We start from the raw sequence: 12873 nt of genomic DNA, 5'->3' as shown, positions 1-12873 counted from the left end.
TATGAGTCGAGGTGCGGATAGTTGAAACAAAAGTATTTCTCATTTTTAATTCATTATGTGTGAGCTCAGTTGACTTTCTAAGCTTGAATTAGGCACAATTCGTAATGTTGTTTCTGTAAAGAAATGTATTTGAGTTCCAAATGGTCAATTTATATGAACTTCAGCAGCACAACTCATTTGTAATTAAAATTGCAGCAACTGTTTTCTTTGAGTATTTTTTTTTCCCTTTGAGTGTTTTTAATGAGTCAAAGAAAAACCAAAACCAGTGGACAGTATACTTGCAAGATCAGTAATTCAACAATACGAACAAGTCTACAGTGATTAAACTCATTTGCAAAACAAGCATTAGTGGTTTTGAGAATGGTGAGAATTTTGTAGGACAGAACTTCATCTGAAATTAATGTGTAGTGTTGGATGGACAGATTTATCTAACAGTTGTAAACTGAAATTTTAAAATCACCTGTGTAATTATCTGTATGTATATAGAATTGCTGTTTGATTGTTGTGTCCGAATCTTTTGCAACCCCATCGACTGTAGCCTGCCAGGTCCCTCTGTCATTGGGATTTCCCAGGCAAAAACACTGGAGTGGGTTGCCACTTTGTTCTCCAGGGGATATTCCCAACCCAGCGATCGAACCTGGGTCTCCTGCATTGGTAGGCGGATTCTTTACCACTGAGCCACCAGGGAGCTCATCTACAGAATAACCAACAATTTATTAAATGTAAAATCATTTGTATAAGTAAATAATAATCAATGAATTTAATTATCATGACAGCATCAGGAGGTATTGTTGTTGTTGTTTAGTCGCTAAGTTGTGTCCAACTCTTTGCGATCCCATGGACTGCAGCACACCAGGTTTTATTCAGTTCAGTTCGGTCTCTCAGTCATGTCAGACTCTTTGCAACCTCTTGGATTGCAGCACGCCAGGCTCCCCTGTGCATCACCAACCCCCAGAACTTGCTCAAACTCATGTCCATCAAGTCAGTGATGCCATCCTACCATCTCATCATCATCTGTCGTCCCCTCCTCCTCCTGCCTTCAATTTCTCCCAGCATCAGTGTCTTTTCTAAGGAGTCAGCTCATTGCATCAGGTAGCCAAAGTATTAGAGCTTCAGCATCAGTCTCTCCAATGAATATTCAGGACCGATTTCCTTTAGGATTGACTGGTTTGATCTCCTGGCAGTCCAGGGGACTCTCAAGAGTCTTCTCCAACACCACAGTTCAAAAGCATCAATTCCTCAGCACTCAGCTTTGTTTATGGTCCAACTCTCACATCCATACATGATAATTACTGGAAAAACCATAGCTTTGACTAGATGGACCTTTGTTGGCAAAGTAATAGCTCTGCTTTTTAATATGCTGTCTAGGTTTGTCATAGCTTTTCTTCCAAGAAGCAAGCGTCTTTTTAATTTCATGGCTGCAGTCACCGTCGGCAGTGATTTTGAAGCCCAAGAAAGTAAAGTCTGTCACTGTTTCCATTGTTTCCCCATCTATTTGCCATGAAGTTATGGGACCAGATACTATGATCTTCATTTTTTGAATGTTGAGTTTTAAGCTTCTTCACTCTTGTCTTTCTCCTTCATCAAGAGACTCTTTAGTTCCTCTTCTCTTTCTGTCGTAAGGGTGGTGTTGTCTGCATATCCAACGTTATTGGGTATTTCTCCCGGCAGTCTTGATTCCAGCTTGTGCTTCATCCAACCCAGCATTCCCCATAATGTACTGTGTGTATAGGTTAAATAAGCAGGGTGACAATGTACAGCCTTGATGTATTCTTTTCCCAATTTGGAATCAGTCTATTGTTCCATGTCCAGTTCTGTTGCTTCTTGACCTGCACACAGATTTCTCAGGAGGCAGGTTAGGTGGTCTGGTATTCCCCACCTCTTTAAGAATTTTTCACAGTTTGTTGTGATCCACACAGTCAAAGACTTTGGTGTAGGCAATGAAGCAGGTGTTTTTCTGCATTTCTCCAGGCTCTATTACTATTCCCAATTTTACCAGAGGAAACTGGGGCATAGTGAAGGTCAAACTTGGCCCAAGGTCACATGGAGAGCCCAGGCATTCTGACACTTGACTTTCAATGTCTACATTATATTAAACGTGCATTTTAAATAGTGCTTATGCATTGAGTTGGGGCTTCCCAGCTGGCGCTAGAGGTAAAGAACCTGCCTGCCAATTCAGGAGAGAGAAGAGATGTGGATTCCCTCCCCGGGACAGAAGATCCCCTGGAGGAGGGCATGGCAACTCATTCCAGTATTCCTGCCTGGAGAATCCCCATGGACAAGAGGAGACTGGTGGGCTGCAGTCGATTGTGTCTCAAAGAGTCCGACATGACTGAAGTGACTTAGCAGGCACACATGCATGCATTGTGGTAGTAGTTATAAGTTTTACAAGTTGAAATTTATAGCTAGTCTCATTTTAACGTTTTGAAAATTCAACAGAAGGTAACACAAGCCAGATGCCATCATCCTAGACTGAAGGACAGACATCTGCATTGCACAAAATGGAAAAGCTACTTCTATCACAGGAATATTTGTGCTATCAGAATTATTCTGGAACAGCCTGCTCCCAGAGAGGCACAGTATAAACAAGAGGGTGGCCTCTCTGCTCACGAAACCGAGTTTGAAATACTTCAGCTCTCTGAGCCCATGTCATCTTTTATCCAAGGAGGATGATCCCCATTTTGCAAGCTTGTTGGGAGAGCCATCGTTATTATTATTAACAAGCTCTCTCCAGACGTGAGTCAGAAGCTGTGTCTCTTACTTAATCTTAGCCTATGAAATGGAGATCCTAATGCCTACCTCTCAAAGGTGTAAGGTCTGAGCAAACATGTGAAATCACTTTGTGAAATGAATACAACTTTCCACACAGTGTTTTAAGTAGCTGAGCCATAGCTCAGGTGAATAGTGCCTTTAGACACACAGCTCTACCTGGAGGTAGCATGCTAGTTTCAGGTTCTCAGGCTTTTCTCATTAGAACGACCTGGTTCTTCTGAAGCTCCCCAAGGTCTACCCCCTCAGTGTTCTCTGGTCAGTAAGGCCCATTTCTCTGAAGGGAAGGCAGCTTATGTGAACAGAAGTAGGAAAAGAACATAGCTCAACTATCCTCAATTGTCAATTAATTGGCAACTACCGATTCCAATGTCCTGCTGAAGAAACACTTGTATCCACTTTGTCAGCCACACAAGGGAAATAAAATACATGCCAATGTATTTCATTCAACTCCTGATTGTGGTATAATAAATCTCTGACTTAAGAAAGGACTTCCCTGGTAGCTCGGTGGTGAAGAGTCTGCCTGCCAATGCAAGAGGTGCGGGTTTGATTCCTGATCCGGGAATCCACATGCCGCAGAGCAACTAAGCCTGAGGACCGTAACTACTGAGTCTGTGCTCTGGAGCCCGGGAGCCCCAACTACTGAGCCCACACGCCCGAGAGCCTGTGCCCCCCAACAGGAGTCACAGCAGCGAGAAGCCTGCACACCACGGGGAGAGTAGCCCCTCTCGCCACAACTAGAGGAGAGCCCACACAGCAGCGAAGACCCAGCATAGCCTCAGTAAATACACAAATCTTTGTTTAAAAAAAATTGGTCATAGTTTACTTCCTACTTAAATTATTTTCATAACATCTTACCCTAGCCTGAATGGCTTTGGGAAAGCTAACTTGGAAATTCTAAGATCAATGTTCTGAGCCATCCTAAGAGTAGTTAGAAGTCTTTTCAAACAAAGATAGTTGGCAAGGGAAACGGATCACCCCTTCTAGAGTTAGGAGCCCCTGGGAAGAAGTATACTACTTTCCAGGTTCAAACAAATCTTAATTTGATAGTTCCAACAAAAGAAATAGATTGGGATTGAATGAGAAAAATCACAAATATTGAGAGAAAATTAGTATGTATACAGAGTTGAGGGGTTACTCTTAGAAACTTGGGCTACAATTCCAATGTTGGTTTTTATTCCCTTTTTATTGAAGATGCAGTCCCTTTGGACTCCTGATAACTCTCAATAATACAAAGGGCCATCTCAGTTCCTACAGAATATTCAGGATGAAAATAATCATCTCAGTTGAGCCTGTCATTGTACAAATGAGAATCAAATACCTAGATCTCTGGACTTGGTCTATTTTCCCTTATGATTTGTCAACCAGATCTTATTTGTGACTCAACTGGTTTATCAGGTACTTCAGGGTTGGGACTGTAGTGTATTGTTTTCATGCTATATGCAATGAGACGGAAATGGCAACTCACGCCAATATTCTTGCCTGGTAAATCCCATGGACAGAGGAATCTGGCAGGCTACAGTCCACGGGGTCGCACAGAGTCAGATACAACAACTAAACCACCACCTATATGCAACTCAGCTCATAGTATAACAAGTATTGTTAGCTTAAGGAAAAAAATATTTAACATCTTGGCTGTCCATGTATAAGACTGTGAACAAGTCTCTACAATTATATAAATGGAAGACATGCTGAGAATTTTCCGTAACAAGGAGCAGCAGCTACAGTCCACCTGGGAAAAGATCAAGATGCTTTCATACCATGGAATATTACTCAGCCAGAAAAAGGAACTGATTTTGTTTAATCGGGTCATTTGTAGAGACATGGATGGACGGAGATAGTGTCATACAAAATGAAGTCAGTCAGAAAAATACTGTATATTAACATAATATATGTGAAATCGAGAAAAATGGTATAGATGATCTTATTTGCAAAGTAGAAATAGAAACACAGAATATACAGATACCAAGGGGGAAGGCGGGAAGGGTGGGAGGAACTGGGACACTGGGGTTGACACACATACACTATTGATATTGTGAATAAAATAGATAACTAATGAAAAAACATACTGCACAGCTCAGGAAACTACTCAGTGCTCTGCGGTGACCCAAATGGAAAGGAAATTCAAAACAGAGGGATTATGTATATACACATAGCTGATTCATTTTGCTGTACAAAAGAATACTACATTGTAAAGCAAATATACTCCAGTAAAAAACAGAAAAAAAAGAAAAAGAAAAAAAAAAAAAAGGATGCTTTTAAGAACCCATGGAACCACCCAGCCAGACCTACTGAGTGGAATCTTCCAATAACTGCAGACAGCCAATAAAGTTGATGGCCTGATATTAGTAATATCTCCTCTGGGCCATGCCCTTGAGCACATGGCAGCCTTGGGATGACTTATGATAAGGATATTGCACCAGATCACAACCCCGAGCAACTGAAGAATCAGGGGGAAAGACAGGATATCACTTTCAGTAGATGAATACTAAGTAGCTTCATATTATTGAAGCATAATCCAACATAGAGGCCACCTACCAAAGGACAATTTTAAAATATAAATGTTAGTATTTGTCAAAGTTTATACATAAATCTGAACTAAAAGTCAACAGCAAATTATCTTTTACAAGTTCATGTCCTGGAAAACTTCTTTACCCTGATTCGAGGACACAAGGACTTGTTCCAAAGTTTTTGAAATTGATATGGCTCAGAATGCCTGCATATTTACAAAACTCTGTCATCCATAAATGAGCTGGAAAATACCACATACTTGTAACCTTGTTGATGAGATTTAATGAGTACACACATGTGCTAGGCACTGGCTGGACGTATTATATGCCTACATAATCTTCATGACCCACATTCCAAACCATGTCTTTTTAATATAACTGAATGTGTTTTCTAAATGTAGTAGTATCATTTGTTAAAATATGTTTACTTTTACAAGAGGCTGTTGAAGTTAACAAGAAATGGTACCAAAGTTCATAATATATTTATATTTAGAAATCATTTGTACATAAAACAAAGGTGAATTGAATTTTTTATTAGAAAAAATGCCATATTTTATAGATCACCATTTATGAGAATCCTACCAAAGCACTCCAACAAACTGGCCTTGAAGAGAAACAGCACAATGACAGAAAACTCAAGATACTGTACCTTTGAGGAGCCTGCAGCCAGGCTGACTGAAAATCAACACACAACTCCCACCACACCACACACAAGTATGAACAGGTTATATAAGTAAGCCAAGATTTAGAAAACAGTGTGGAAGAGGAGGAACACACCCACACATGTATCTGTGTGCATGTTTTCCTTAAAAACATGTAACAGGATTTCCTTCATTTTACTCAACTCAAAGAAATTCTTGATCTAAAATTATTCCATGTCTAACATTATACAAAAGAAATATCATAAAGCAAAAGTTTACATTTTCCTGGGAGCTGTCTGTTGCAAGTAAGAAAATGTTACTTGAATTTTTTAGTGTAAAATCCACATAAAAACAGGAGTTGTAATACAGTGCTTGCCATTTAAAGTGTAACATTGCCAAAATGCTTTATACGGGACTATTTTACATTACAGAAGAGGAGTATCAATGTAGAGGTAATCAGTGCTTCCAAACTTTTATAATTCTTCTACAGGGGAGATCTAAACAGTCAAATGTATTTCGATTTAAAAGGAGCTGTTTTCTTCCCTCTGGTAAGGTGCCGACTGATGAACAAAGACAAGCGCACAGTCAGACTGCGTTCTGCTCAGCAGCCGCCGCCTTCCAGGAGTCCTGACACGCTCGGGCTCTTTACTGGACCCTACAGTCCCCACCACCCCCGGACTCCAGGCTGGTTTCTGGGCTGGGGGCGTGGCGGCCTCGCTTGGCTCTCAGGCCCTCCCTGGGGCTGCCCGCTGGACTTCTCTCAGGAAGATTACTGATGGAGAGAGATCTGGCAGTGGGATCTCGGAAGGCAGTGCCTGAATCCACTGGGCTCTGTTGAGAAACCTTGACCTGCAACACAAGTATTGTCATTAGAGGTTTAAAATCACATTCGCATTTCTACAGCATGAAAAATAAAGTACTTATTTAGGTCATCACATTTGAAGTTCAATTCTTCTTCTAGGAGTTGTACACAGTATGACGATTTCTTCTACCCTGAAAACAGGCCCCCACCTAAAAGAGAAGCTAGAGAAAAGGGTCGGACACCACCTCTTGAGCCACCTTGCAAAGCTTTCCTTGACATCTCTAATGACCAGACACTCGTTCCCAAGGCCACCGTGACCGTCTCAGATCAGAAGGTAAGCTCTCTGAGGGCAAAGACTGTGTCCTTTTTACCTCTGCATCCACAGTGCCCAAAATATGCTTGACTAATAGCAAACATTCAATATTTGCCTAAGAACCCAAACCAGCTTCCATTTATCTTACTTGAGCCTCTATCATTCAAATAAACGTATTCCAGTGAGTCTTAACAGTTTCATAAGGTGGAAGCTTTATTTACAACATTTAAAAGACCTAGAGCCTCTTCCTCACATAACAACATTTTAATCATTCTCCTTCCATTTAAAGTCCAGAAAAAAATTTTAAGTTCCCTTTTCGATGTCCTGCCTTTTAAGAGAAAGGGGGATCCCCCTTTTAAGAGAAAGGGGGATCTCAAAAAATGTGAGACTTTAAGTAGATGAGAGGGTAATGCAGCTGGTAGGGTTGAGATTTTTTTGAGTTTTCTATGGTAGTGAGAAAAAATATGGGGTCAGGAGAGAGAAAGAGCAAGACGGATGAAATACAGGAAAACGTCACAACCAAAGTGAAAGGGCAAGAGTAGACGGTTCAGGTAGGAAGATCTTTAAAAGAAAAAGAGGAAGGACTCTTAGCTAGGGTTATATGTGCTCAGTACCAACTCTGAGAAGCACCTATGGGACAGACCACTCCCTGCCCAACTGCCTGCCTGGGACCGCCTTCTGAAGCAGAAGAAGAAAGAATGGAAATTATTTCCCTGTGTATATTCTTTCCATAGGAAGTGTGTGGTTTTAAAAGGCAGCTAAATACTTTTCATTACAAAACATAGTAAATCTGGCCAACAGATCAGATCCCTGGAAAGGTTGCCTCTACCTCAGATGATGTGCAGGACACTTAAAAAGGAGTGGCCTTGAAGGATTAGGACTTAATGGAAAATTACTGTCCATGAAAATTTGAAGGAAAAAAACAAGAGTTTTACTGGCACTCTTTTCTTTCCTTTTCTTTTTTTTAAAGTAGAAAGTGATACAGAAGATAGACATTTCCCTTGAACCCATGAGCTGCAGGAGAATCAAACCTTTAGTTGCACCATTAAAAGACAGAGGAGGTGGGGAGAGAGACTGCACTGGGGAAAGAGAATGTGAGCTAGTAAAACTCCTTCTGAAACCCAACAGAATAGCCAAAGTTCACCCTTTGGCCTCCCCTTCCAGACTCAATTTCTTGATTCTGAATTGAGGAAACTGTAGTTGGTAATCAGAGTTTTAACTTCAGATTTGATCCTCATGTTGGTTAGTTAGCCTCAGACTTATCCATAACTAGATGAGGTCAGACTTCCCAGGTATTTAAGATATTAAGTGCACCCGCCATACCCTAACTGTCTTACAAACCGTGTCTGCAGCCACAGTGGGGAGACAGTGGGCATGCAAATAGCTCATTGGAAAAGAAACTCGTAAGTAGGAAAAATGGTTAAGATCCCACTAAATTGCTGACAGGCCCTGTGGTGATGGCCTCACAGTCATCTCATACAGTTAATGGATGGTCCTCTGGAGCTAACTCCCAGAGACAAAGCAGAGACTGATCCTCACCTATTCTGCATCTTGGCCATGTTCCCCTTTGAACTTGTCAGCTGTCACTAACAGTTCTGTTAAATGATCTAGGAAATCTTTCAACACTCAGCCAGTGACTTCAGGTGAATATTCATAATCTGAAGTTTCTAAGCAACCGCTTTAGGAAAGAATAACTTGCAGTCTCTTTTCAAACTGAATGATGAAATATGCTCAGCAGATGAGGCAAGCATTTTATAAGGTGACTCAGAAAATGTTGAATTACATTAAAAATCAATAGGCTGGGTTTTGAAGGCTTGCATCTAATCACAAGTCCCCTATAACCTCCTTTCAAGAGGAACCACCCCCCATTCATGTGCACAAGTGCACAAAATTGCTTAGCAGTTCATAACCACTGGTGCCTACTGCAGCCTATAGCTCCTGCGCACACAAGTCTGCAGGAAACCATGGTTACTGCTCTGTCCTCAGCAGATGTGACAGCAGCGTGGAGGGCAGGCCCCCTAGCGTGCAAAGCTCTCTTAGAAAAGAAGCTCGAACTCCACATGACAACTGCTTTACCAGCAGTCCTCATAAAAGAAGGAAAAGTGACCCCTATGGTAATCTTATGAGGTGATTTCCTAACACACCTTTAAACATCTATTTAAACATCTATTATTATTGCAATCACTTTAGGACATTAACAGCTCCATTAATTTAGAAGATATCTGTATTAGACATGAGGACACAAGTAAACTGTTCACATAATCAGCAACATCACAGAAGTCATACTGGAAACAGCCAAATACTTCATTTCAGGAGTTAGGCTGTGCTTAATATTAATAGCTTTGGTCAAGTCTGGAAGCTTCACTCTTTAAAAGTACTAGTTACTTTATGGAAAAGAAACTGTTCTTATGGTCCCTGGAGAGTTAGGACCTACTCCAATATACTCTTCAGTGTTTTACTGTTACCAACATTCAAAAGTTAACTCCAAACATGAGTGTACAGTAAGAAAGAAAAATTATAGAGAAAGGTGGGAGGTGGGAAGACTGATGGGGAAGGGAAAGAAATTTGCACAAAATAGCAGAATATTTCTAATTCCAAGTCATAGATGGGCCCATTTTAATGAGTGAAAGAAAATCTCATACCCTTCTCCCTCAGCCCCCAGTGAATAAGATCTTTATTATAATGTAAGTTGTAAACAAACTTAACTGTAGATATAAACTCCTTAATCCTTAAAGCTCTTATATATCAGCATAACAAACATTTGCTTAAATGTTGTTGCTCTGATGCAACTAATCACCAAAGTCTTTGTATTTGGTATCTAAAATCCTAATGAGGAACACGCCTGCCCACTTAAAAAGTATTACCTTATACAAATAAGGGTTACTACACCTTCAAAGTTTTGTTGGCTGGATCAAGGTTATCTGATTGAATACTTAAACTCTAACCAATAAACAAAGTAAAATCACAATATTAAAAACAAAAATTCTGTAAGTTATTCCAGAAACTTCCAACAAGAGTCCTGTGATCCCTAGTTTGAGAAACAATAGGAAAAGAGCAAGACTGGAGCTGAGAGACAGGTGTTAACCCTGGGGAGGTTCAATCTTACGAGTCTTACTTTCTTCGTCCTTTTATAATAACTACCTAAGAGAGTTCAATAAAATAAAATAAAACTGAGTTACCTAAAATTCATGTACTTTGCATACATAAACGGTAGCTGCTGCTATGGCTGTGAAGCAAATACACTCTCTGCTTTAAATAACTTGCCTGGGCTCTTTGCAAGGTGCAGAGAGGTCCCTAGGATTCTAACCCTCTCTCACTTCAACAGTCAAGAGAGACACCCACCAGCAGAGCTCCTTTCTTCAGACATCTGCTGAAATACGTGCTTTTCATAGAAAGTCAAGGGGTAATAAACACTAAGAATCACAGCCGGGGGGCAGAGGGGTGAGAGGGAAGCCTGTAAACAAGCAAACACCAGGGCCTGCGCCCCGTCCTTCCACAGTTCCCCCGAAACGTTCTAACAAACCCTTGGAGCTCCGCTCTGACAACACCACTTCCCATCAGACTGTTTATAAGCAGCCTGCTGGGTCAAGGATGAGATTGTGCGGCAGGATAACGTGACGTCTATCCTTGCATCTGCTTGCTACTCTCCTCACTACTGACTTATTTATACCACGGGGAAAAGGTCAGACTTTGAAGGGCTCCTGAGTCAGAGGGTTCAGTGTCAAAGTCTTGCCCAGATAACGCTCTCATTTCCTGGATTTCACACAGTAGATACATGTTCACGGAGTTTACCTTTTGTGATCTGCTGCCACCAGCTGTTGGATTGGAGGTTTCGGTGAGATTTTCTTTGTCGAGACTTAGTGGGGATGCTGCTAACTTCTGGGCAGCAAGGCGGGGGCTGGTCCTGGTTGCCATGGTTGTCCTCCGCAGGATGTAGGGGCTCATCTTTCCGGTTGGGATGTCGGCAAACCCTAAGGGCACAAAAGTGACCGTCAGCACTGCTGGCTGCAATTCCATCAGCCTCTCCAGGGGGAGTGATATTCACAAGTGACATTCACCAGTGAGCAAGGATCCACTTCCTCCTCCTCAGTGGGCGGCGGCCCCACTTTATTCACAATCACCCTGGGAGGCAGCAAGCTGAGTAAACCCCTCACAGGTTTTTTTTTTTCTTGTTAGAAACAAAAGAAACAACATGGGGGAAAGGGAGGTGGGGGTGGAAATAACATTCAAGGAAAAAACTTCCTGCTTCTACAGAGAACAAATCGGCAGGCCTTCCTGTAAGACGGATGGGTGGGGGAAATAAGGGGTAAAATGGAAAGGGGCAGGCACAGGGGAAGCCCTGCTCTTGTGGAAAGGGGGAATTTGTGAAGTCACAACAGCTACTTGCAGGAATACTCTCACGTAGAAAGACTGGATGGGAGGAGAGTCTGGGTCTTGCTAAGAGTGACTTCACTCGGCATCATCTCCCCGCACAGAGGGAACTGACACAACTAGTGATGGCCAAGAGGAGAACGGCAATCCCAAGGACACTAAAAGAAAGCGTGTCACACACGCTCCAAAACAGCCTTAACGCAACTACATTAACTACAGGAGACTGTGCTTTTGTTTTTAACCTTTACCTACAAATAAAAGGCGGTCATAAAAAAGAGCCAACTAACTATCTGGAGGTTGGATTTCTTAGCTAAGGGTTAGAATTACTCAAAATTGTGCTTCTTAAACCATCTATGGCAAAAAAAAAAAAAAAAGTTTTCTTTCCCCAAATCATCTCCCAGAATTTTTTCTTTTTAATTGATTAATGGTATTATATTAGTTTCAGATGTACAACACAGTGATTCACAATTTTCAAAGGTTACATTCCATTTTACTTATTATAAAATATTGGCTATATTACTGGCTCTATTCCCTATGCTGAACGATATAGCCTTGTTGTAGCTCATTTATTTCAAGCGTAGTAGTCGGTACCTCTTAATCTCCTGCACCATCTTGCCCCTCCCCCTGTCCTCTCCCCACTGGTAACCCTTTGTTTGTTTTCTGTATCCCAGAATCCATTTTTAAAACTACACTGCCATTGGAGTACAGTTGCTTTACAATTTCTACCGTAAGCAGAGTGAATCAGCTCCATGTATCAGATCCGCCCTCTCTTTGGAACTGCATTCCCATTTAGGTCACCGCAGAGCACCCAGCACAGAGTTCCCACACGTGTGCTGTATACAGCGCGTGCCGGTCTAATCCATCAGCTGCATCTGACTCTTTCTGACCCATGGACTGTAGCCCACCAGGCACCTCTGTCCATGGGATTTCCCAGGCAAGAATATGGAGTGGGTTGCCACGCCCTCCTCCAGGGGATCTTCCTGATCCTGGAGTGGAACCCTGGTCTCCTGCATTGGCAGATGGATTCTTATCATTCATAAAGAATATCATTTATTCTTTATCACCTGGGAAGCCCATGCGATACAGTAGGGTCTCATTAGTTACCTATTTTATACATAGTATCAACAATATCATATGTCAAAATATATATATGTCAGTCCTAATCTCCTAATTCATCCTGCCGCCCCGCTTTTCCTCTTGGTATCCATATGTTTGTCGTCTACTTCTGTGTCTCTATTTCAGCTCTATAAATAAGACCATCTATAGCAATTTTTTCAGATTCCACATTTATGCGTTAATATATGATACTTGTTTTTCTCTAGTTCTACAGGACAGAAGAGGGGTAGGGAGTAATCTCTCATCTGCTGTGGGATGATACTTTTGTATAATACAATGAGTACAATAAAAACTGATTATGTGCTTGGATACTGCAAACAGCAAAATAGCAAATGGCTAGGAAAATTTTAA

The 12873-nt window shown here is 41.4% G+C and overlaps 1 protein-coding gene across 1 annotated transcript in view; it reads right to left on the bottom strand.

Moving 5' to 3' along the window:
- Positions 1 to 5783: 5783 nt before the first annotated feature.
- Positions 5784 to 12873, bottom strand: part of CENPF (centromere protein F) — a 61772-nt gene continuing 54682 nt past the window's right edge. The window contains exons 19-20 of the mRNA XM_043485245.1: positions 10828 to 11006; positions 5784 to 6769 (exon numbers count right to left, since the gene is read on the bottom strand). Coding sequence (XP_043341180.1) covers positions 6566 to 6769; positions 10828 to 11006 — 383 coding nt within the window. The 3' untranslated portion in view covers positions 5784 to 6565. The remainder of the gene's footprint in view (positions 6770 to 10827; positions 11007 to 12873) is intronic.

Source organism: Cervus canadensis, chromosome 13 (assembly GCF_019320065.1).
Source record: "Cervus canadensis isolate Bull #8, Minnesota chromosome 13, ASM1932006v1, whole genome shotgun sequence".
NCBI lineage: Eukaryota > Metazoa > Chordata > Mammalia > Artiodactyla > Cervidae > Cervus > Cervus canadensis.
The sequence above is the reverse complement of the archived record's forward strand: the minus strand, read 5'-3'. Positions and strand labels throughout refer to the sequence as shown.